Source organism: Pangasianodon hypophthalmus, chromosome 26, assembly GCF_027358585.1.
Source record: "Pangasianodon hypophthalmus isolate fPanHyp1 chromosome 26, fPanHyp1.pri, whole genome shotgun sequence".
NCBI lineage: Eukaryota > Metazoa > Chordata > Actinopteri > Siluriformes > Pangasiidae > Pangasianodon > Pangasianodon hypophthalmus.
Genome location: NC_069735.1, coordinates 15005463 through 15032245, shown reverse-complemented (window position 1 = coordinate 15032245; position 26783 = coordinate 15005463). Strand labels below are relative to the sequence as shown.

Sequence of the window (26783 nt, the reverse complement as noted above, 5' to 3'; positions counted from 1 at the left end):
GATGGATGGATGGATGGATAGATAGATAGATAGATGGGTGGATAGATGGATAGATAGATAGATAGAAAGATAGATAGATAGATAGATAGATAGATAGATAGATGGGTGGGTGGATAGATGGATGGATGGATGGATGGATAGATAGATAGATAGATAGATGTAGTTTTACAGTAGCAATAACACACGTTGCACCACAAGACATAATGCATTCATAAGCCTGAGAGAAAGCTTAATAAATATAAGAATAAGCATTAAAATAATTATTTATAAAAACGATGGAAATGTATATTACAAGGTCCCAGGAATGATGCAAAAGTGTACAGATAGTAAAGAAAGGTATTAGTAGGATGAGATAGTTAAGGAAATAATTAACACAACACTCTGAGCATTGTAATGTGAACCTTATAGGTGCAATATTAATCACTAAATATTAATTACTCTTTTAAAAATCATTCATAATTTAATTTAATTATTTTTTCATCATTTAGACCAGAATAACGACTCCCTCTCACACACACAGTGAGAAGTTACAGCAGTAGGCTCCCAGTAATTTTCCATCGCTAGCTCAGTCCAGCCCACACCGCATTGACAATGCATGGGTCTTGAAGGCAGCCCGTGCGCGCGCGCCCTGCACGAGGCACGAAATCAGAGCGACGTCCCTGTCGTCCAATGAGCTGCCAGGAAACCGCCCCGCGCCTCCACAGCCAACCAATCCGGTGAGAGAGTAGGCGGTGTCATACAGTCCAAATTTTTACGCGGCGCTACGGGCTGAAAACTAAACCGAGATGGAATATCCCAGTCTGAACCGGTTTCAACCGGTCTTGGGTTTGTTTGATGCACGAGCTGAGAGAAGAGCTGGTTTCCAACAGACTCTTTCAAGGCTTTTACGTGTTTTTTTGTTTGTTTGTTTGTTTTTATTTTCCTGACATAGATCCAACAATAAACTAACGTCCTGCTTTAATTTGTGATTGAGACCAGGGAATGCTAGCTAGCAAGATAGCATAGCAACTCCAGGCATTATAATCAGTGACATTAGCTAGCTAGCTAGTTAGCACTTAGGCTAAGTTGTACCAGGGGTCACGCGAGCTGTCTCTGGACTCGGATTAATCGCTAGAGTGTTAGCTAACTAGTTAGCATTGTTTTTTTATTTTTTTTTTATTTTAAATATTTAATGTATATGATTAGTTCGCTCTGGTAAAATTAAAAATCAACTCGCTAGCTATTTAACTAGCCAGTTATCATCACGTTGCCCGTGTGCATCCAGTTCAATGGTTATGTTCGTTAGCTAGCAGCTAGCATATTGCTAACGCGTCATCATGAGATAAACGCAGTGCTGTAACTTGCGGTTTATTTGAATTTTGCAGTTTTAAAGCGTTAGCGAGTTTAAGCAGCCACAATCCTGAACATCATTTCAACGCAAAGAGGAGTGTTTAAAAAAAAAAGCAGGTAAGTCTCGGTGAGGTCTTTCATCCATTTGGGGGAAAAAAAGTTACTTTATTAACATTATAAAATCTTTCAGTGTCTCATAATGGAGTTAAAAGTTATTTTATGACATGCTGAGTGAATAAACTGGATAAAAAAACTGACTAATTAGATTATCAACTCATGATATTGGAGTAAAAAAAAGTATTAGTTGTGTATAAATTGGGAGTCATTGAGAATATTCCAGAAAATAATTCAACAAGTAACAATTTAGGGACAAAAATTAAACGTGAATAATTCTACCCTGTTATTGTAACTCCAGTACTTTTGATCAGTCAGGACATGCTTGAGGTTTTTGTCTGTAGTCTTTTTAGATTCATGCTGGAGATTCCCAGGCTAATGTAGCTAACAGACCATGGGAGTCTATAGCCACCAGTTTAGCGTCTCTTTAATCCGCCTTGTAGAGATGTTCAGCATCTCAGGCGGACATGACGTGGTTTCTGACGCTGTAAAGCCCTATTCGGATCGGATTAGTTTATCAGAGGGACGTCTGTTATACATTTTTTTGTCTTTACGCCTCGATTCGCTCCTCAGTGATGAAACTTTCTCTCTCCGGAGAGCCGGAAAAATGACCGCAGGAGGAGCGGGTTGTAATTTCTTCGAAACCAGGATATGTGTGTGTGTGTGTGTGTGTGTGTGTGTGTGTCATTAGATATCGAAGGAAGTGCCAGTGATACAACGAGTCATTAGTTGATCATATGATATTGTGAATAAAGTTCTGTGCAAAAGTCTGAGGCACGTGCAAAGAAATGCTGTAGAGCAAAGATGCCTTCAAAAGTAATGAAATTAAATGTTTCTACGTTAAAAAAAATACTATAAAGAGCAGTAAACAGTAATCAATGAAACAAAGTCAATATTCAGTGTGATGAGCATTCGCTTTAAAAATAAAGCAGTATCTGAGGTACAGTGTGTGCAGTTTTCTAAGGAAATGAGCTGTAAGTGTTACTGAGCATCTTGCAGAAGCAGCCACAGTTCTTCTGGAGACTTTGACTGTCGACTCGCTTCTTATTTCTGCAGCGAAACCCAGCAGCCTTCATTATGTTTTTATCTGAAAAGTGTCTCTTATGGAATCTGCTGCTTTCTTTACTGACATACAAACATTTTCTGTAACGTTTCATTTTGTGCTGGAAAACTCATGTTTGGAATCTAAAATGTTTTTGTACTGAATCAATAATGTAGAAGTCAGAAAATAAACATCTATAACAAAGTTTGTATTAAAAAAAAAAAATAGGGTGTTTAAGACTTTTGCACAGTACTGTATATGTACTCACAGCTTGCAGGATCTCGCTTTTCTTTTCTTAGTGATTTATTTATTTATTTATTTAAATTTCTCCTCCTAAAAATCCTTTCCCATGTCGTGCGTAGTCGGAGGATTTATCGTCCAGACCGTGTGGATCGCTCACTGCCTGTTCTGGTTTGCTATTTGGAAAGAGTTTAATATCTGGGTCACTGAAACACACGATACAAGATTTAAATACGGCAAGTAGCATCTTTTGCGACATCCGAGTAGAAAAATCACGGACGTGAGTATAAAGGTGGGACAGCGACGGCCCTATTCGGATCGGATTAGTTTATCCGGGTAATACATTTGTCCTCAGTGATTAAAAAAAAAAACAAAAAAAAAAACTCAGATCCAGACAGCGACAAAATGACTGAAGGTTGTATTTTCTACGAACCGGGACGTTTGTGTCACGCGATCGTGTGATCACGCCGCAGTCATGATACGGTCAAAGTAGAGAGTAAAGACGAGACGCTGGCGTTTATTTCAGTTCGGGGCGAACCAAAGTTTTCAGTAACAATCTGAAAATACAATAAAACAAATGCAAAGTATCTGAGAAGCATCATTCCAGCGTCGAAATGTCTGAGCGAGAGTCACTGATAGACGCGCCGCGAGAATAAATACGGTCCAACGCAAGGCGTTGTTTTTATCCAGGCAGGAATTAAATTATCGGAAAACAGTTGGACTAATTTTCTCAGAGGAGGACGGAGAAAAAAACAGGCATGGTCGATCTGAACGAAAAAAAAATCTTATAGTAACACCTGTAAAATAATAAATATTATTAATTATTATATAAATTAAATCCGTCCAAATAACACTTGAGTTGTAAAAATGGACGCCGAGGTGACTGATCAAACATCTACACAATTTAAAGCATTATCATTTAGAGATATAATAACGTTATACGAGTGATTCAGCGGGGAAGTGAACGAGTAATGAGTAAAAAAATAAATAAATAAATCAAACATCTTCATGTACACAGTATGTTTTTATTTCTTTGCAGTTGTGTAACTGCTTCTTGTCTTTAGAAGCAAGATCTTAAGAAGGTTATCACGTCTGAAGAAAACTATTTCACAAGCGCAGTTTTGTCCGATGAGCTGCGGTTTATATTTAGCAGAAGTTTTTACACCAGTCCTTCCACGTAACACGTTACTAAAGCCGCACCGCCACATTTATATCCGTCGTGTGTGAAACAGTGTTGGATGTTCTGCGTGATGCTCGAACGAGGAGATTCGTTTGCGCGTTTGACGCACGAGACGTTACGTACACGTTTATTTCAGATTAATGCGTCAGCTATTTTTACTGAAACCAGAATCGTGTAGTTTTGTCGTCTCTCTGCACCAACGTCAGACTCAGGTAGAGGGCATGGCCTTGAAGGTTAAAAAAAAAAAAAAAATTTTTTTATTTGTGTGTATATGTATATGTATATATATATAGTTTTTTTTTTCCCCCCCATTTTATTATGTATAAGTAGGTCCTTTACTGTAAAGCTCCAGAAACAGAAATCAGACATCAGGTTTAAAAAAAATAAAAACAAAAAACAACCAAAAAAAAAAAAACCCAAACAATTTATACATGTAAATATATAATTTGTATATTTATTTGTGTGTGTACATGTGTGTGTGTGTGTGTGTGTGTGTGTATTTATTTATTTATTTATTTATTTATCACACACACACACACCAGATTGTTTATGTATGAGTAGGTCCTTTACTGTAAAGCTCCAGAAATCAGACATCGAGCATGTTTCAGTAAACGGAACCCTGCGTGTGTTTCTGTTTCTTCTTACCCCTTTAATCGACGTGAATAAAAATCAAACTCAGACTTTTCTCACAGTTCCAAATCCGGCTTTTGCTTTGTCACGGCTGCTCCACAGCTCTATGCCAGCAGATATGACAATGTTAGCGGACCATACAGCCCGGCAGCTGCTGGACTTCTCTCAGAAGCTGGACATCAACCTGCTCGACAACGTGGTCAACTCCATGTACTACGACGTCGGCTCTCAGGTGAGACTCGCGAGGAGCGCAGGTGGGAACTTCCAGTCAGAAACACCGATAACCACCTGCTTAACAACTACTAAGCTTTAAAAATGTTTTTTTTCTTTCTTCTTTTGAAACTGAAGCACTTCACTGTTAAACTCAAAAATCACTCACACTGTAAATATAATAGAGAACAAAGTATAGATTTAATAATGTTAATATTAATAAAAGGAAAACCAGTCCAGTTCCAGAAATAAATTCCTTTTCGAAATTCAATTCCAGTCTTCAGTGTGTTACAGGATCCGATATCCGATACATTTTCTCTGATATCTGAATATCTTTTATCTATCTAGCTATCTATCTATCTATCTATTTATTGCTCGTATCGGCCCGATATTGATACTCGGACATCGGATTGGTTGCATTGAGTCTCATTTTTCACTCTTTCAGTAAAATTGTGTGTAAATCTTTTTGCGTAAACCGAACTGAACTATAATTGTTCGCTAGATTTACAAAAGTTTCGGAAACGCCGATTTTCTTCTTAGTGCATTGGTTTTTTTTTTTCTTTTTTTTTTTTCTCTCTCATGTTCTACGGATCTTCCAGATTATTTATAAAAATAAGGAATAAAAAATAGACTTGCTCCTTTAAACAAAAAAAAAAACAAACAAACAAAGGAATTAAAAGTAAATCAGAGAGGAAAGTAAAAGAAAACGTGGATTAATTAAACCATTAAAGCAGCATGTTTTTAATTTATATTTATTTACATGTTGATCTAAATGTTTGTGCTTTTTTTTCTGCGTTATTAATTTCTTTTTTCTTTTTTATATTCGTGTTTAGTGAGAAACACGGTTGATTTTATTTAAACTCAGAGTTTTCTCACTGTCACTTCACTTAACGTCACTCGAAATACATCACTAAGATGAACACTCGGTCACGTCATCTTGTGAATAGCAGCTTGTTTGTGTGAATACGGATCATTAATTTTGTCCTCTCTCTCTCTCTCTCTCTCTCTCTCTCTCTCTCTCTCTCTCTCTCTCTCTCTCTCTCTCTCTGTATCCTAGCAACGGCTGGCACAGGAAGTCCTGACTAACTTGAAGGATCACCCGGATGCATGGACCAGAGTGGACACCATCTTGGAGTTCTCTCAGAACATGAAGACCAAAGTATGTGTGACGAATGTGGATGTGTTTACAGAGTTAGCGCAGAAATGAGACACTTTTCATTTCATTAAAGTCTCGTGTGTTCAACAGAGAATTTTTTTTATTGTTTCTGTTTTATTTCTGATTTATTTTTTTGTGCAAAAGCCCCTAAAGGGTCTGGTGTGGTTGACCCCGTTGCTAGGGATGACGCAGCAATTCAAGGACTGTGATTGGTTGATTTAAAAAAACTATCTGTAAAGGTCTTAAAATATGATCTTTGTGTATGACCATACGAGTCTCTATATGACTATACGAGTCTCTATATGACCATACGAGTCTCTATATGTCACTATACGAGTCTCTATATGACCATACGAGTCTCTATATGTCACTATACGAGTCTCTATATGACCATACGAGTCTCTATATGTCACTATACGAGTCTCTATATGACTGTACGAGTCTCTATATGTCACTATACGAGTCTCTATATGACTGTACGAGTCTCTATATGTCACTATACGAGTCTCTATATGACTATACGAGTCTCTATATGTCACTATACGAGTCTCTATATGTCTCTATACGAGTCTCTATATGACCATACGAGTCTCTATATGACCATACGAGTCTCTATATGACCATACGAGTCTCTATATGACCATACGAGTCTCTATATGTCACTATACGAGTCTCTATATGACTATACGAGTCTCTATATGACCATACGAGTCTCTATATGTCACTATACAAGTCTCTATATGACCATACGAGTCTCTATATGACCATACGAGTCTCTATATGACTATACGAGTCTCTATATGACTATACGATATATGACTATACGAGTCTCTATATGACTATACGAGTCTCTATATGTCTCTATACGAGTCTCTATATGACCATACGAGTCTCTATATGTCACTATACGAGTCTCTATATGACTATACGAGTCTCTATATGTCACTATACGAGTCTCTATATGACTATACGAGTCTCTATATGTCACTATACGAGTCTCTATATGACCATACGAGTCTCTATATGTCACTATACGAGTCTCTATATGACTATACGAGTCTCTATATGACTATACGAGTCTCTATATGACCATACGAGTCTCTATATGACCATACGAGTCTCTATATGTCACTATACGAGTCTCTATATGACTATACGAGTCTCTATATGACTATACGAGTCTCTATATGACCATACGAGTCTCTATATGTCACTATACGAGTCTCTATATGACCATACGAGTCTCTATATGTCTCTATACGAGTCTCTATATGACTATACGAGTCTCTATATGACCATACGAGTCTCTATATGTCACTATACGAGTCTCTATATGACCATACGAGTCTCTATATGTCACTATACGAGTCTCTATATGACTATACGAGTCTCTATATGACTATACGAGTCTCTATATGTCACTATACGAGTCTCTATATGTCACTATACGAGTCTCTATATGACCATACGAGTCTCTATATGACTATACGAGTCTCTATATGACTATACGAGTCTCTATATGACTATACGAGTCTCTATATGTCACTATACGAGTCTCTGTATGTCACTATACGAGTCTCTATATGACCATACGAGTCTCTATATGACCATACGAGTCTCTATATGACCATACGAGTCTCTATATGACCATACGAGTCTCTATATGACTATACGAGTCTCTATATGACTATACGATATATGACTATACGAGTCTCTATATGACTATACGAGTCTCTATATGACTATACGAGTCTCTATATGTCTCTATACGAGTCTCTATATGACCATACGAGTCTCTATATGTCACTATACGAGTCTCTATATGTCACTATACGAGTCTCTATATGTCACTATACGAGTCTCTATATGACTATACGAGTCTCTATATGACCATACGAGTCTCTATATGTCACTATACGAGTCTCTATATGTCACTATACGAGTCTCTATATGACCATACGAGTCTCTATATGTCACTATACGAGTCTCTATATGACCATACGAGTCTCTATATGACCATACGAGTCTCTATATGACCATACGAGTCTCTATATGTCACTATACGAGTCTCTATATGACCATACGAGTCTCTATATGTCACTATACGAGTCTCTATATGTCACTATACGAGTCTCTATATGTCACTATACGAGTCTCTATATGACTATACGAGTCTCTATATGACCATACGAGTCTCTATATGTCACTATACGAGTCTCTATATGTCACTATACGAGTCTCTATATGACCATACGAGTCTCTATATGTCACTATACGAGTCTCTATATGACTATACGAGTCTCTATATGTCACTATACAAGTCTCTATATGACCATACGAGTCTCTATATGACCATACGAGTCTCTATATGACTATACGAGTCTCTATATGACTATACGATATATGACTATACGAGTCTCTATATGACTATACGAGTCTCTATATGTCTCTATACGAGTCTCTATATGACCATACGAGTCTCTATATGTCACTATACGAGTCTCTATATGACTATACGAGTCTCTATATGTCACTATACGAGTCTCTATATGACTATACGAGTCTCTATATGTCACTATACGAGTCTCTATATGTCTCTATACGAGTCTCTATATGACCATACGAGTCTCTATATGACCATACGAGTCTCTATATGTCACTATACGAGTCTCTATATGACCATACGAGTCTCTATATGACCATACGAGTCTCTATATGTCACTATATGAGTCTCTATATGTCACTATATGAGTCTCTATATGTCACTATACGAGTCTCTATATGACCATACGAGTCTCTATATGACCATACGAGTCTCTATATGTCTCTATACGAGTCTCTATATGTCTCTATACGAGTCTCTATATGACCATACGAGTCTCTATATGACTATACGAGTCTCTATATGTCTCTATACGAGTCTCTATATGACCATACGAGTCTCTATATGTCTCTATACGAGTCTCTATATGTCTCTATACGAGTCTCTATATGTCTCTATACGAGTCTCTATATGACCATACGAGTCTCTATATGTCACTATACGAGTCTCTATATGTCACTATACGAGTCTCTATATGTCTCTATACGAGTCTCTATATGACTATACGAGTCTCTATATGTCTCTATACGAGTCTCTATATGTCACTATACGAGTCTCTATATGACTATACGAGTCTCTATATGACTATACGAGTCTCTATATGTCACTATACGAGTCTCTATATGACTATACGAGTCTCTATATGTCTCTATACGAGTCTCTATATGACTATACGAGTCTCTATATGTCACTATACGAGTCTCTATATGTCTCTATACGAGTCTCTATATGACTATACGAGTCTCTATATGTCACTATACGAGTCTCTATATGTCTCTATACGAGTCTCTATATGACTATACGAGTCTCTATATGTCACTATACGAGTCTCTATATGTCACTATACGAGTCTCTATATGACTATACGAGTCTCTATATGTCACTATACGAGTCTCTATATGACCATACGAGTCTCTATATGTCACTATATGAGACTGTGAAAGCACTTCAGTAGTTTGTGTGATCACTCTGCTGATGGAAGGTTGTGACAGACACGAGTCATCACTCCTGCACTGTTGCATTTTTTGCAGTTGCCAAATACCTCAGTGTTGTAATCACTTTCATTTCTGGCGTTATGGCATTACTACGTTGCGTGGGCGATGTGAGCGCATCTCTAATAAGTTCGACCACAAACATTATCCCATCGCGATCCAATCTGTAGCGTTTAATTAACTAACGATATCGTTCAGCGTTTGGAGAATATTTCTTCTTTCCGCCATTTTGTCCTCTGCTATAGAAACTCTTAAGCCTCTTAAAAGTCCTCCTCTCTACTCTTAACAATTTTTACCTTAGGAGCTGTTTTTAGGGCTAAGATGTCTCGTGAATCATTTTTATCTTCACTAAGATTTAGTCCTAAGGGGAAATTCTAAGAAAACGTCATAATTCAAAGAATTTTCTTAGAATTTCATCACTAGGAGCAACTTTTAGGCTTAGGAAGCTTTGTGAATACGGGCCCAGTTTTATAAAACGGGACTCCTGGAACATTTGAACATTTTTTTTGTCGTGTGTAACATAAGTTTTAAGGATTAAAATCCAAAGCAGTGTTCCTTGCGCTGATTTACCAGTCTAGTGGGAAGTGTTGTGGTGTTAGAGGAAAATAATGTCCACCTAATAATAAATAATTAATAATAATAATAATAATAATAATAATAATAATAGACCCAGAAGATTTAAAAGCGACATTCACTAGACGGCACGTCAGAGCCGAAACGTTCCTGTCCGTCAGGTTTTAAAGTCGTCACTGTAAAACGTTTAGCGTTTTTATGCAAAGCGACTTTAAACACGCTGACGAGATCTGTTTCTCTTAAAACTTTCTGCCGCCGTCATTGTGATTGTTGTCATGATCTGCATCTCAACTACAAAACTCTGACCTTCGATTCAAAAGTATTTACTAATATAGAAAATCCAGCAGAGCTTTCGGTAGATTTGAAGGCGACATGAGAGGTTTTTAAAATTGAAACACTAGCTGTAATAAGAAAACCCGTTAGTCCTGGTACTCAGTGACGATCTAGAATAATACACAAGTGCGCAGATTGAGACACAACACTAGTTTGTTTACGAGAGGAAAAATTATTATATATATATATTTTTTTATCTTCTCTGTACTAAACTAGTGCAGTAATTTAATTTAAATGTAGCTTGTCTATATGTGTCATTTCAAAATATTAGCACAGAACCTCCGTCTTCAAGATTTCTAATATTAATCTATGGAATAATGGATTGAAACAAAAGAGGAGATTCTCTCATGACCTTTTTTGTAAATGGACCGACCCCTAGCTATTTATTTATTGATTGATTGATTGATTATTTGTTTGTTTGGTTGTTTGTTTGTTTGTTTTGGGCTCCTGTGATTGTCCTAATCCCAACTCGTGATGTTGTGTTACAGTACTACGCCCTTCAGATTCTGGAAACTGTCATTAAAACACGCTGGAAAATTCTCCCGAGAAACCAGTGTGAAGGTAAAACTCACTGTTTTATTTTTTTTTTTCTTTACGTCTACAGTGATCTGAATGAACTCTATTGTGTGCTTTTGAACCTTTTTTTTTTTTCTCCCCACACACAGGTGTATTTGCACTGGTTTGGTTTGCAGGAGTGTTACAGAAATTGTTGAAACGGTTGTGGATGTGAATTATTTGTCCTATGTTCGAGTCACAGTGGCATTTACACTCGTCAAATTCCTGATTATTTCTTAGAACGTTATAATTGTGACCATTTTGATGACAAAAAAAATACAATTAAAGCTGCCATTTATCTTCAGATGTTCTTAAATTAAGGATATATTTATCAAAGATTTTCAATATTTTCATGTAGTAGATTTAGATAACTAATTCATTGCATTTATTTCCAGCTTAATTATTTTTTTTCTGGCCCTGAAATTAGCTCCGCCCCCCCCACCTGGAAAAGAGCTGTTTCCCTAAAAGGCTCTGCATCACTGTCCTCAAATCTCATCATAATAAAAACCTTTTAAATAGAAAAGGAAGTTTATGTTTTTCTGAAAAACTAAATGAAATGCCAGAATCACAAATATAATATTTTCTGTACGATTTGTAAAGCACATCAGTTTGATCTCGATTAATATTTGCTCTATAGGCGTAAGAATCACTTTTTTTTTTTTTTTTTTTCCTTCTTTCATTTTTCTTAGGAATTAAGAAATACGTCGTGGGGCTGATTATCAAGACGTCCTCAGATCCTTCTGTGGTCGAGGTAAATGCTTTACATTTTTCATTTCCACGCTCACTCACTTCTGTGGATGTAGTAAAATTTTCAGACAAAAGTTGTGCAAGTTTATTTATTTATTTATTTATTTAATTAATCACTGTTTACCAATGCTTCTGTTTCAGAAAGAGGGAGTTTACCTGGCAAAGCTGAATATGATCTTGGTGCAGGTGAGCAATCATGCTCTGTGTGTGTGTGTGTGTGTGTTCAACAGTTCAATAAAAGGAATGTTATGTGTGTTAATATCCTTATAAACACATGTATGTTTTTTTTTGTTTTTTTTTTTCTTCCTCCTCTCCAGATCCTGAAGCAGGAGTGGCCGAAGCACTGGCCCACGTTCATCAGCGACATTGTGGGAGCGAGTCGCACGAGCGAGAGCCTCTGCCAGAACAACATGATCATCCTGAAGCTGCTCAGCGAGGAGGTGTTCGACTTCTCCAGTGGACAGATGACTCAGGTCAAAGCCAAGCACCTGAAAGACAGGTACTCGACCGCACGTTACACATCACGGTGGCTCGGTTCTTGTTGCCTGCTCCGTGCTTCGTGCTTAGAGAAGATGACTGATCTAGGATTTCTCAAAGATCTAAAGTGTTTTTGTTTCTCTTGCAGTATGTGCAACGAGTTCTCCCAGATTTTTCAGCTCTGCCAGTTTGTCATGGTAAGGATTTATATTTTCCGGTGCTGAATCTTTATAAAGCTTTATTCTTTTGGGAATAGTTTCTCAGTGTGGTATCTGTAATGAAACATTGAGACGTGTCCTATGTGAATAAAACTCTGGTTTCTTTTCTATTCCACTATTACGCGAATGGGGGAAATTATTAATAATTGATAGCTGAACAGGGGGGTTTTCTTAAAGCTTAAAAGAAATAAAATGACAGGATCTGTAATGGAGCAAAATATCTTACCTCTTGATGTAAATCTAATTCTGTCTGATTAATTTTGAGTCTAGTTTGAAGCCGTAAAACTATAATAAAACAAACATAAACATAAATTGACGATAAAACATGGAACACACAACACGATCATACATTTATTTACTTAATACACATACTTATTTACCTTTCAAATTTGCACATAACATACATGTACATACAATATTGTCTATTTTGTATATTGTGTTTTTGCTATTTGTACGTTGTCTCTTTGATTATTATTCTTTTTATTGTCTGTGTCTTGTCTTGTCACTGTCATTCTGTTGCACTAAAACAAATTCCTCGTACCTGACAATAAAGCTCATTCTCATTCTGAAGACTTACGACTTTGCTCTTGTCTGTTATTTCCCAGGAAAATTCCCAGAATGCTCCACTGGTCCATGCCACGTTGGAGACCCTCCTGCGCTTCCTGAACTGGATTCCACTGGGCTACATTTTTGAGACCAAACTCATCAGCACCCTGGTTTACAAGGTAACGCCGCAGCGATGTTCGGCTGTTCTCAGCCATTTCATAAACTAGACCCCAATGAGAATGGCAAACTTTTGCATTACCACCATTCTGCGGGGAAAAAAAACAAACATTATATTTAAAAAAAAAAAAAAAAAAAAAAACAGTAACGCAAACAACGAGGCAGTCCAGAAATTTCAGAGTCTGTCCATCACAGAGCAACACACTAAAGATGGAGGAAGCTGAACATGTTTTTTTTTTTTAACAGAAATGTGTCTTTTCCAACCATCATCATGCTCATAAAGCATAACGTCACCCTTCAAATCTGTTACTTTTTGGCACAGAACGAAAGGCAAAGCGTTTTGGGAATCATCCACTCTGTTGCTTTCGCTAATCTAAAGCGCAGTTCACATGATCAACACTTGTTTTTTTGTTTTTTTTTAAATGGCCGGCGTGTGTGTAAAGTAGAGTTTTATTAATCAGTGCCGTTCTGATCCACGACTCTGGAGCAGGAACTGAAACTGCAGCTATAAAGCTAAAATTGTTTCTGATTTGCCTGATGGAAGTTCGTAAGTTACAGGAAAAATGTTCCATAAATGGTTCTTGAAAAGATGTTAAGGTTTCAGAAATTTTAAAAGGTTCCCGGAATCCGTAAATGGTTCTGGAGAAGATTTCTGTGTTTCAGAAAGTGTGTTAAACGGTTCTTGGGTTTTCCGAAATGGTTCCTAAAACGGTTGTACAGTATATTTTACTTTTTGATCTGTAACAAATTGAACTTTCAGAAGATTCACAAGACAATGAACACTTGTTACTTTTTAGTTTTTTAATGTTACGAAACCGCATCCTCTCACAAAGGCGCATTTGCATTGGTGATGCTTGCAACTGCGTAAGAACCAGAGGAACATCATATAGAGTGCAGGCTGTTGTATTAAAACCTCCTGCTACCGGTACGGTGGTTAAGCTGGCACTCTGACACGGGCGTTACTCACTCTGCCGTGTGGTTAAATGGTGTTCTGTGGTGTTATGGTGTGTTATTTTGTTGTTTTTTTTTCAGTTTCTGAACGTTCCGATGTTTCGAAACGTGACTCTGAAGTGTCTGACGGAAATCGCCGGCGTCAGCGTCAATCAGTACGAGGAGCAGTTCGTCAGCCTCTTCACTCTAACCATGATGCAGCTCAAACAGGTAACACACACACACACGGGTTCAAGACAATAGTCACCTTTACATGGACACTTTTTGTTTCAATCGGAATGAAATCGATCAGATTGATTAATCCGATCGCAGTGTTTACAAGAACGCTGAATAAAGTAATCGGGTCGATATGCGCGTTTACATTGAAAGAATCGGATTTGATCTTCGGATATGCGCACAGTGCGCGGATACACGTCTCCCGCCGTTCCAGCACGCAGATACTAGCAGCCGCTCTCTTGCTTCTTTTTTTCGTTTTAAAAAGCAGACTTAACATTTGCCTATTTCAGCTGCTAATTAGAAGACGACGAGCGTGTGATGTGTTGTGCGGTACTGCGTGTATTTATCAAGCAGTTAAAATGCCCCTTCCCGAGCCCAGAGCAAGGCGTCTGTGGATGAGGGTCCGAAGCAAGGACCGGTGGGACAACGTCGTCTTGCACCACTTCACAGACGAGGAGTGGAAGGAGAATTTTAGGATGACACGACAGTCATTTATGACACTATGCTCAGTGGTGGAGGGGAACATGGCACCTGGTGAGGCTACGGTCAGAGCCCCAGTACCGCTGACAGCCGTGCGTCATACGTCATTACGTGATTTGTACGTCATTTCACATGCGCAGAACTATCTGGTTTCATTTTCAATCCGTTGAAGTGTTTACATGTCCTCTCTGTCGGATTAGAAAAGGTTTAAACCACCCCTTACGATCTGAATGAAATTTTAATCGGTTTTGGCCAATTCATTCTGATTGACGTGTTTACATGTGACTTTTTAAATCCGATTGTGCTTCTAGTCCAATTACGATCGGATTATTAGCGTCCATGTAAACGCAGGTAGTGACTCTGTCTCGCTGTGTAAGGAATGTATAATGATGGTCTTTTTACACAGAAATAAACAGTAGTGTATTTGCTTAGATGAGTAACAGCTCCATACAGTGGTTCTTGTCGGGGGGAAAACGTGGTGGTGAGTGAAATGTCCGGGTTTTTGATTGACAGATGCTGCCTTTGAACATGAACATCCGCATGGCGTACTCGAACGGGAAAGATGACGAGCAGAACTTCATCCAGAACCTCAGCTTGTTCCTGTGCACCTTCCTCAAAGAGCACGGGCAGCTGATTGAGAAGAGGCCCAACCTCCGGGAAACGCTCATGGAGGTACACACACACACTCTCTCTCTCACACACACACACACACACACACACACACCTATTTACAGTGGCCTTGATAAGCATAACAGGCAAAGTTGCTTATACTTTTTGAAAATATAATTGTGATTTCAGTATTAAGTGATGTAATCCTAGCCATTGTTATGCCCTGCATGACTGTTTTTAATTTTTATTTATTTATTTATGTTTATTGGAACATGCCATATGGCTTTCCTAGTTTTACAGTTTTTCCATCATATTCCTGGACTGTCCTATCCTTCAAATTTTAGCTCAGGGAGTTAATTAGGTGATTAGTTAGATCACAAACACCATGTGCAATAGAGCATGGGTACTTCAAGGAAGCTCTGCTGTAGACTCTGCTGTAGACTCTCTCTCTCTCTCTCTCACTCTCTCTCTCTCTCTCTATCTATCTGTTGTTCTTCTCAGGCTCTCCACTACATGCTGCTTGTCTCTGAGGTGGAGGAGACGGAGATCTTTAAGATCTGTCTGGAGTACTGGAACCACCTGGCAGCCGAGCTGTACAGAGAGAGTCCGTTCAGCACTTCCACCTCACCGCTGCTCTCCGGCAGCCAGCATTTTGACGTGCCTCCACGCAGACACCTCTACCTGCCCGTACTCTCCAAGGTGAGGCTCATACACACACACACAGACGCTTCTACCTGTCTGTACTGTCAAATAGGGCTGTGGATTAAAATAACATGTTACGATACTCACAGATCACAAATATTATGGTTTGTTAGAGAGCTCAGTATTACAAAAGCCCATATTGCAATAACAGTGAATAGGTCTATCTATAATCTCTCTGACACTCGTACGCTCTGTAGGTCGTGTCAGATATAATTTTACATGTGTGTGTGATGTGTATGCGTATGTATGATGAGTAATGCTGCTTTGCTTATGCGGCAGGTGCGTCTCCTGATGGTGAGCCGCATGGCTAAACCGGAGGAGGTGCTGGTGGTGGAGAACGATCAGGGTGAAGTGGTGAGGGAGTTCATGAAGGACACCGACTCGATCAACCTCTACAAGAACATGAGAGAGACTCTCGGTGAGAAGCGTGTCGAATTAGGACTTCATCACACTCGCAAGTGGGGGAAAAAAATTATATAGAAAATTCATTTTCTACGTATGCGATTTTCAACTCGGTTAAAAAAAAAAAAAAAAAAAAAGGGGGAAAGGAAAACTTAGAAAACTTATGAAGCTGTGCTTTTGTCTTATTCTGTCATATACGATCACTCGTTAAATATGGAGAGACATTATAAAGCAAAATAAAGAGTGATCAGCGATGACTGTAGTGTGCGTACGTTAGCTTGCTTTGCTAATCGGATGATGAAGGTGGTACGAAGCTTAGCATTTAGACCAAACAGCTAATTTTCATTTTGACTGTTACCGAAATCGTATGGAAATACTGAGGAAGTATGTTTTAAGTGGCAAAATCTGAATTTAGTGCCGTGTTAACAAATTTATCCAATCTCTATAATCTACAAAATCAGCATCCAGAAGGTGTTTGAGCATCATTTAGTCTCACTTTAAACAGATGAAAATGGGGAATGTCTCTCATCGTTTGTAGTGTACCTGACCCATTTGGACTATGCGGATACGGAGAGGATCATGACGGAGAAGCTCCATAACCAGGTGAACGGGACGGAGTGGTCCTGGAGGAACCTGAACACGCTGTGCTGGGCCATCGGCTCCATCAGCGGAGCCATGCACGAGGAGGACGAGAAACGGTTCCTCGTCACAGTCATTAAGGTGATTTTAAAACGCACAGATCAGTGTGAACAGATCAGCGAGCTTTCGAATTGGTAGATGTGTTAATCTGAGTGTGTGTGTGTGCACTTCAGGACCTGCTGGGGCTGTGCGAGCAGAAGAGGGGGAAAGACAACAAGGCCATCATCGCCTCCAACATCATGTACATTGTAGGGCAGTACCCACGGTTCCTCCGCGCCCACTGGAAGTTCCTCAAGACGGTTGTCAACAAGCTCTTCGAGTTCATGCACGGTGAGAGAGAGTAACACTTCACACACTGGTTTCACGCATGAACACCGTGGTATCAGATGCTCACCAGGTTTCTCTTTGACACGCAGAGACGCATGACGGCGTGCAGGACATGGCGTGTGACACGTTCATCAAGATCGCTCAGAAGTGCAGGAGGCACTTTGTTCAGGTGCAGGTCGGGGAGGTCATGCCCTTCATCGACGAGATCCTGAACAACATCAACACCATCATCTGCGACCTGCAGCCGCAGCAGGTCAGTGTGTAATGTCGCATATACGGCACTCGGGTCCTCGCGCCGTTCACCGGACGCACTCCAAAACCTTAAGAAGACTTTCAGGATATGAGTGAAAATTTGATAAACACAAAATGGTTCCATCCAAACCAAACTCTCTGAAAGGACCTGCTTCACAGCTGACTCGGTTCCTCATTGGTTCAAATTTTTTAACGTGTGCACCTCAACTTTTTTTCACCTCAAAAATTTTAATTTCAATGCTCTCTGATGTTGGTTCACATTATTGCTTAGCGGTTGTGAAAAATAAAATCTCACGCACCTAAACATTTCTTTCCTCTGTTTCTTTGTGAAGGTGCATACGTTCTACGAGGCTGTAGGCTACATGATCGGCGCTCAGACAGACCAGGCAGTGCAGGAGCACCTGATAGAGAAGTACATGCTGCTCCCTAACCAGGTGTGGGATAGCATCATCCAGCAGGCCACCAAGGTGAGTTTGGGAAACCAGGGAGCGTCTCATAGCGGTTAAGATGGCTAAAAAAAAGCTTTTGTCCTGCATAAAATGGCTGACGTTGGTTGCTTTTGTCTTCCGTCAGAACGTGGACATCCTGAAGGACCCGGAGACGGTGCGTCAGCTGGGCAGCATCCTGAAGACCAACGTGAGGGCGTGTAAGGCCGTGGGTCACCCGTTCGTCGTGCAGCTGGGACGCATCTATCTAGACATGCTCAACGTCTACAAGTGTCTGAGTGAGAACATCTCCTCTGCCATCCAGACCAACGGTAAGCAGCGGCCATTAAATATCTGATTTAATCCATCTTCCAAATCTTTTAGTTTGGCTTGAGAGACGGAAAACTAAGAGGAGTGCTTGTGTGACTAGACAGCGTTTAGATCCCTGTACGCTGTTATAGTTAAAGTGGACAAAGAACATCCTAAAGCTAACAAATTTATTACCTCTAGTTCAGAAGCTTCTAAACCTTTTCGCCAAATAACCATATAACAGCTCAATAATTATTTTTCTGTGGTTTGTCCTCTCTCTCTCTCTCTCTCTCTCTCTCTCTCTCTCTGTCTCTCTTTAGGTGAGATGGTGACAAAGCAGCCTCTAATCAGGAGCATGCGCACGGTGAAGAGAGAAACTCTGAAGCTCATCTCTGGCTGGGTCAGCCGTTCCAACGATCCCCAGATGGTACGAGACTCGTAATGCGATACGTCAGTCATATATTATAGAACTCAGTTTAAAGGACCAGCTTTTGTGTTTTAGCTCCTTGTAGTTAGAAAACTGTTGCCTGCTCAGAGCGCTGACTTCTGGATTGACGTCTGAAGGCTGACCCTCATTTCTGTGACATGTTCAGGTCGGGGAGAACTTTGTTCCCCCTCTGCTCGAGGCCGTGCTGATCGACTATCAGCGGAACGTCCCTGCCGCTCGAGAGCCTGAAGTGCTCAGCACCATGGCAACCATCGTCAACAAGCTCGCAGCCCACATTACTGTGGAAATCCCCAAGATTTTCGATGCTGTATTTGAGTGCACCTTAAACATGATCAACAAGGTTGAGAACCTTTTGGATATGTGCTCACTTTCAGTAGTGGTTGATGCATCAGCTAGAGATGGCACGATAGCATGTTTTCTTGTTTTTTTTGTTTTCAAAGTAGTTAACAATAACCTAAAAATTTATTAAACTCACAAGGACAGATTTTCCGGCTTACAAAAGGGGTAGAGTTTAGGGCCTGACTGATATATATATTTTTTTAAATTTATTTTATTAATATGGGTCAATATAATTGATCAGAACTTTTAGGAGATGGTGAAAGGTTTAAAGGTTTAAACAACTCTGCTATGAAATTCTCAAACATAAACAGCAGAAACACACACAGTTTAAATTCATAGACGAAATCTATAAACGCACAACACGCTCAAATACACATAATGTGTCCGGAAATATTAAGTTTATTAACTGTTTTTTGTTTCGTCCAGGACTTTGAGGAGTTCCCAGAGCACAGGACAAACTTCTTCTACCTGCTGCAGGCGGTGAACTCGCACTGCTTCCCCGCTTTTCTGTCCATCCCGCCGGCGCAGTTCAAACTGGTGCTGGACTCCATCATCTGGGCGTTTAAGCACACCATGAGGAACGTAGCTGACACGGGTGAGTGAGCGGGGTACGTCGGTGGCGTAGTCCCGTGAATGAAGGAAAACCAGTTTGGTCGATTCGGAGGAGTTGAAAGATTAAAAACAGTAAATCGAGTCTCATCTGTTTTTCCTTCAGTTAGAATGGGTTCTTTTAGAATAACGCTGACAAAACTGTTATGTTCCCAAATAGTTCTCTATATTGTATCTATATGTAGTATTCATACTGACTTGCTAGCCTTATAGAAGGGCACATTATAACATCAGGGTATGCTAGTACGAGTTATCATTCCAAAATAAAACCAGCGGATGAGCAAATCGATGTATGCGTAGGTGTTTTGAGCTCTCCTGGAAACCCCGCCCCTTTTCCCCCAGCTCACGCTAGTCTTGTCTGCTCAGGATTCACCAGCGTGAAAGATGTGCTGATGCGCTCGCTTTCTGTCCAGGCGAGTGGGGAAATGAGTGACGTATAATCTCCTGATGTACGCTAACGTGACACGTGTCGCGATACAAACTGGCGTTTCTGTTTTTCTGTGCTGGCTTGCAGTGTTTAAGCCTTTACTTTCGTTTACTTTATTAATTAGTTCCTTTTTAGTTTCCGGCTAGACCAGTTGTTTCTGATGTTTCAGATTTTTCTCAAAGTGTGCTTTACGTTTAAATAATAATCTGTGCCCTGTATTCCCCCCGTCTCCCGGTCAGGTCTGCAGATTCTGTACACGTTGCTGCAGAACGTGGCCCAGGAAGAAGCTGCAGCTCAGAGCTTCTATCAGACGTACTTCTGCGACATCCTGCAGCACATCTTCTCCGTCGTCACCGATACGTCCCACACGGCGGGTGAGCGACAGGGCGGATCAGCAGCTTGCTTCATCAGTTACAAAATGTCACTCAGTGAACAATTATAGTGTTTTAATATCATCATGTGTGTTTCTAGAGTTTATGGTTATTTTAAACTGCACTAAACAATGAATGGCCATAAAACTAAGACAGGTTGAAGCATTCCTTTTTTTTTTTTAAAAGGAACAGCTTGTTCAAAAATGACGTGTTCCTGGTAAAACTGCGTGTCTAAATCAACACCCGGTGTCCTCACACAGCTTTGTGAAGTTGTTCTTGCGATCTGGTTTTATGACGCCGTTAGAGCTCCCTCCATCTTGAATTTCCATCAGTCATGGAAGTGAGGCCTGAAAGCATGTGATGTGAAAAATACTTTTTTTTTTTCTTTTTTTTTTCTTCCCCCAGGTTTGACGATGCACGCCTCCATCCTGGCCTACATGTTTAACCTAGTTGAGGAGGGCAAAATCAGCATAACCCTGAACACAGGCACCCCCATCAACAACCAGGTCTACGTACAGGAATATGTGGCCAACCTGCTGAAAACTGCCTTCCCACACCTACAAGAGTAAGACCTCCACCTATACATATGCAGCTCCTTTAGGGCAGGGGGTGTAGTGGGGGGGGGGGGGGGGGGGGGGGGGGGAGTCTTTAAGGTATTTTTATGCGATTGTTAATTCAGTATGCTTTTATAAAACTGAGATTTTTCTTCTTTTTTTAAAAAAAACCTCTTCTAGTCTCATTTTTCCAGCATGTGTGTCAGCTGTTATAAGGATGTTACTGGGCGTCGTCCGCTACCCTGCTGATGTAACCGTGTGGTTTTCTATTCCAGCGCGCAGGTGAAAGTATTCGTAACCGGTCTGTTCAGCTTAAATCAGGATATTCCTGCGTTCAAAGAGCACCTTCGGGACTTCCTGGTGCAGATAAAGGTATCCCTTACGCTCCGATATCGGGTCGCACACACTCCGAGTTCATCAAGTGTGAAATTTACATAAGATTTACATATTCAAATGCAGCGAATCCACCCATGATCTAGATTTAATCACCTGAAGTGACATATTAAATGCATCTCATTTATTGTGTGCTTTATTTGTACTTATTTTTAAAATGACATTCATCTTGTAATTAAGTATTTAAAAAAGACATAACAGGGATATATTTTATTACCAAACTGAAGCACAACTTGATCCTTTTGTTTAATGTCATACAAATATAATACAGTGTTAGATAAAAATAAATTATATAACATTTTAGAATTTTAATATCATGTATTACAGGTAATAGCATTATGCGATATTTCTGTTGCACAAATAGACAAGAATATTTCCATTTTCTTTTACACTTGTATTTCTACACTTACATTCCATTATACTTGAATTTAATTTTACTTAGAGGTAATTTTTTTGAGCAGTTTGTACCGTTTGTTTGCCTTCACCACTGAGTGTAGGAGGAAGAATTATGTTTTCAGGTTGTCCGTCTGTCAGAGATTCTCGTTGGCGTGATATCTCAAGAACGAGTGGTTGTATGTTTGTATGATTTCTATGGAATTATCCTCGTAACCAGCAGGTGACCTGATTAGATTTTGAAATTGATCTGAACAGGATCAAGGTCACAGCAAGGTCAAATATCTGGAATAGTTTTTCTTTAATAGCTTCCTTCCTGTTTGAAGTAGATTTTAAGGGTTGTTCTGGCATATGAATTACTAACAAGAAGGTCTAGACATGTCAGTGGCAGAGGCGTCCACGTTCAACTTGTTAAAGAATATATATTTTTTTTTTCCTATAATTATTGCTATGTCTTTTTTTTTTTTTTTCAGTTTTATTCATGGTTATTTTCACTTTTTTGTTTTGTCTGTTATCGTCAACTGGTGCAATTTCCTTTGGGGTCGATAATGTTTATCTCATTTTGAGCTGTAAATACGTTAAGGCTCTGTTTACGCCCGATATTAGCGTCCGTCTGATCCGATCACGAGTGGACAGTCGAGACGCGTAGCCGTTCACACCTGGCATTGTGAACACGTCTCCTGTGACCACTTGCATTTGGATTACATACATCATTTCCACTGGAGGAAGCGTGTCGCGTACGTTTATTACGACAGCCTTCTGCGGCTTCTGTTTTCAGGCAGAAATGTCGCTCACATGGTCTGTTAACGAAACTTATAAATTAGCAACAAGAGAAGCTATGAAAAGCATCTGCTTTCGTTTCTGCTGTTTTAGTCAGAAGAAGCTGCAGAATGCTCTGGTGTTCACTAGAAGTGCAGAGGACACGAGCGGAGAGTTTTTAGGGCCTTTCGCACCGCTTTAGTTTCAGAACTAAATTTACAGGACTAAAGTACTGGGCGATTTTGCGCGAACTATTTCCCAGTACCGTTTAAAGGGCTGCATTCGCACCGACAGTGGGCACTAGGAAGTGACGTAAGCCGGTCGACAGCGACGTCGTTTGTGCGCGGCGTTCAACAACGGAAACAAAGAAGAACAACGTAAACAACCGGAGGATGGAGGACGCTGTGATCGGAGCTGTGTTTTTGTTGTGTCTCGCGTCCATCTATCGCTGTTCTCCATACTTGTGAAATAAGTCGACACTACAGTATGTTTACACGGCGTTTTAAATCATGGCGGGTGAGGGCGGTTTCGTACACGTTTTGGCCAATCAACGTCTCCTTACGTCACGGATAGTACCAGTTGTGCTGGTTAGACCCTGCTCCGGAGTAGGAGCTAATGTGGTTCTCGAAAAAGGCAGTCGGTACTAAAATCACACCCAGTTCCGGAGGTGCGAAAACGCCAAAAAAGTGGGTAGTTCCACAATTAGTTCAGGTACTATGAAAAGGTTCCCGCGGTGCGAAAGGCCCTATTATCAGTTCAGTTCGATTTCCAAACAGTCTCGCATTAATTACGTTGTTTCTGGCTAGGGCAGTGATGCAGTTGATCAGGCGGTCCTTTATTATTGTTGTCCAGGACGCATAGAGACGCATTTGTGGCCTATATATGCATATACGACTGTATAACATTCATACGGTGACCACAAATGCGTCTCTATGCGTCCCGGACAACAACAATAAAGGACCGCCTGATCAACTGCATCACTGCCTTAGCCAGAAACAACGTAATTAATGCGAGACTGACACCACCTCCGAATGTAACCTCATTCACTTAACGGTCCGATCACTCGTGACGCACTGTAATGCCAGGTGTGAACGGGGTCCGTCTTCTCACGAGCTGCTTTCAGTCAGAGTTATTTAAAAAAAAACAGTTATTAAAAAAAGATATGACACCTGAAGTATCGTATTGTGTAAGCGTATTGTGATGTAATTTATCATAATATCAATATTATATCCTCATATCTCCCAGCCCTACTGCAGAGCCATACTGCTTATTGTCCACTCAAGGAATTTGATGTAATACTTGTACATCATAAAAAAAAACAGACACCAAACGCTGTGAATAAGTTTAGACAGCAGGCATCATTGCTGATTACTGTCCAGATTAGATTCATGTTTAGATCAGCGAGTACTTGTGCTGGATATTTGATAAGATTCTCATTTGTTTGGTCCATTTGCACCTTGTTATTTCCTGTTCTCTAAGAAGTCAAATTAATTTCTCTCACCCTGTGTGTGTGTGTGTGTGTGTGTGTGTGTGTGTGTGTGTGTGTGTGTGTGTGTGTGTGTGTGTGTGTGTGTGTGTGTGTGTAGGAGTTTGCCGGTGAGGACACCAGCGATCTGTTCCTGGAGGAGCGAGAGACGTCGCTGCGTCAGGCTCAGGAGGAGAAACACAAACTCCAGATGTCCGTGCCGGGAATCCTCAATCCTCACGAACTCCCAGAGGAAATGTGCGACTGAGCTTCGCGCGCGCTGGGGCGTCTTTTCGGACGCAGGAAAGAACGAATCGTGAACAAAAGAGCGTGTGTATGCGCGTGTGTGTGTGTGTGTGTGTGTGTGTGTGTGTGTGTGTGTGTGTGTGTGTGTGTGTGTGTACATACAGAGATTTTGCAGTAGGATGAAGATGGAAGAGGAGTGTAAATTTCAACCAAATCAACTCCCAAATGTCCATCACTCAGTCCATCCAAGTCCCCGCCCACTTTTCCCCTCTTTTCTTTTCTTTTTTTTTTTTTTTTTTTTTTTTTTGGAGTGTGTTTTATAAGGAGAGAACTGATGCACTGTAAATATTCCCATGTTAATCAGTTGTGTTGGGTTTCTTTTAGTTTCATCTCACAGAATAACATGTTCACACAAGTTCACATATTTGAGGACGCCTCCCATCAACTCTTCTCATCCGTTTGTTAATTTGTAAAATAGATTAATTAACGCAGGTTAATGAAGAGATGGACGGAAGAGGACTGACCCACAGGAAGAGGAACGGCCTTCTCCTGACTGGCACAGCAATTTGAATGTGATGGTTGATTTGCAGAACTGAAAGATGCTGCTCTTTTTCTTTTCTTTTTGCTTTATATTGTCTTTTACATTTTTTTTTTTCTTCAGTTTTGCTTACGTTTTGTTTTGGGCTTATGTTTTTGGGTTGTGTTTTTTTTTTTTTGGCGTGTTTGGGGGGGGGGGAAGGGATGCGGCTCTGTTCCGGTTCTCGCTCTGCGTTTGTTCAGAATGATACGGACTCGAAGCAGATATTGCCAACGGCGATGAAGGGTTTGTTCATATCGTCCTGTTTATAACACTGTCTTAGTACTACGGGAACATAAAGTTGGATATTTTTACAAAAAAACAACCTTGTGTGTCTTGATTTATTTATTGTACAGGTTATTTTGCTTAACATGGAACTTAATACTACCATTTAAATATGTACAGGAACACTGTATTACTTTATTTTTGATTAAGCGCTGCTTTCAAAATTATTGGCACCCTCCACTGGAGAGAATAACAACATGAGCGTCGTCTTGTATTGTCTTCCCACTTGTTGAGAATCTTAGACTTGTAGAGGATCTCCATCTACAGCATTTCGAAATCCTGTATATTCTTAGATTGTTTCCTGTAATCATGTCTGTGTTGATTTGAATATACACCCAATATACAGCCAAAAGTTTGTGGACACCTGACCATCACACCCATCTCTGCTTGTTGAACATCCCATTCCAGATTTATTCCCTCTTTGCTGTTATAATAACACTCTTCTCTTCTGCGAAGTCTTTCCACTAGATGTTGGAGCGTGGCTGTGGGGATTTGTGTTCATTCAGCTACAAGAGCATTAGTGAGATCAGGCGCTGATGTTGGTGAGGAGGTCTGGGGTTCAGTCAGTGTTCCAGTTCATCCCAAAGGTGTTCAGTGGGGTTGAGGTCAGGGCTCTGTGCAGGACACTCGAGTTCTTCCACTCCAACCTTCACACACCATGTCTTCATGGAGCTCGCTTTGTGCACAGGGGCATCGTCATGCTGGAACAGGTTTCAGCCTCTTAGTGGCAACAGTTTGAGGAAGAACCACATATGGGTGTGATGGTCAGGTGTCCACATACTTTTGGTCATATAGTGTATGATCAGGGTCATTTTCTTATATGGACATGTCTTGACCTCCGGGCAGAGGCAACCAGGTATCGAGCTGATGTATCCCTGTATTCAGCGTCAAGAGCCGCTGGACCACCGTCTGGCAAAACAGCACCGCGTTTACCCCGAGTCTGAGGGCTTTTCTTTATTTGCAGCCCCACCCCCTTTATTTTTTTAAGCAAAATATGCTAATGCTATGCTAGAAATTGATTTTGGTTTCCTCTAACCACATTGTACAGCTGATTGGTTCCAGTAGCCCTTGTTGAAGTTCACATGCTGAATTTTGTGAGCTGCTTTTGTGCAAATCTTAAAAAAACAAACAAAACAGCTTTGTGTTATGGATGGTGTGTCTAATTAATTGAATAAAATGCTAATTTAAAATAAATAAATAAATTAAACTTGTTAGTAGCCAGGATGCTCATGGGTTGAATTCCAGGCAAATCTTAAACTTTTTTCAGAATTTATAAATTTTATTATGGCCCTAGAGGTGCTTAAGGGTGTTTTAAACTGGTTGAATATTTTTATTTCAATGAAAAATTAAAATATAAAGTTATTCTGAGACTGCGTTAGAACATGCAGAAGTTTATATTAATGCGCTTATTTGAAATACATCAGCGTTTCCATAGTAAAGGTGCAAATATACTGTATGTTCACGTACGTGCACGCGAGCGGCGT

At 40.0% G+C, this 26783-nt stretch overlaps 1 protein-coding gene across 1 annotated transcript; it reads left to right on the top strand.

Moving 5' to 3' along the window:
* The first annotated feature begins 759 nt into the window (after positions 1 to 759).
* xpo1a (exportin 1 (CRM1 homolog, yeast) a) lies at positions 760 to 25339 on the top strand. The gene is made up of 25 exons (XM_034300308.2): positions 760 to 1446; positions 4638 to 4767; positions 5803 to 5904; positions 10890 to 10962; positions 11646 to 11707; positions 11845 to 11889; positions 12021 to 12202; positions 12329 to 12377; positions 13004 to 13123; positions 14154 to 14282; positions 15282 to 15440; positions 15879 to 16076; positions 16359 to 16497; positions 17020 to 17201; positions 17294 to 17450; positions 17537 to 17700; positions 18032 to 18166; positions 18273 to 18456; positions 18754 to 18860; positions 19027 to 19221; positions 19647 to 19815; positions 20496 to 20630; positions 21033 to 21192; positions 21457 to 21553; positions 24313 to 25339. The coding sequence occupies exons 2-25, from the start codon at positions 4642 to 4644 to the stop codon at positions 24457 to 24459; spliced, it is 3216 nt and encodes a 1071-aa protein (XP_034156199.2). The 5' UTR covers positions 760 to 1446; positions 4638 to 4641; the 3' UTR covers positions 24460 to 25339.
* The last annotated feature ends 1444 nt before the right edge of the window (positions 25340 to 26783 follow it).

Bases quoted from the DNA above. Each gene is read 5' to 3' on its own strand.
- xpo1a (XM_034300308.2), top strand. From the start codon at position 4,642: ATGCCAGCAGATATGACAATGTTAGCGGACCATACAGCCCGGCAGCTG. The intron at 12,203-12,328 runs GTACTCGACCGC...TTTCTCTTGCAG, and splicing joins GCCAAGCACCTGAAAGACAG to TATGTGCAACGAGTTCTCCC. The intron at 18,167-18,272 runs GTGAGTTTGGGA...GTCTTCCGTCAG, and splicing joins TCATCCAGCAGGCCACCAAG to AACGTGGACATCCTGAAGGA.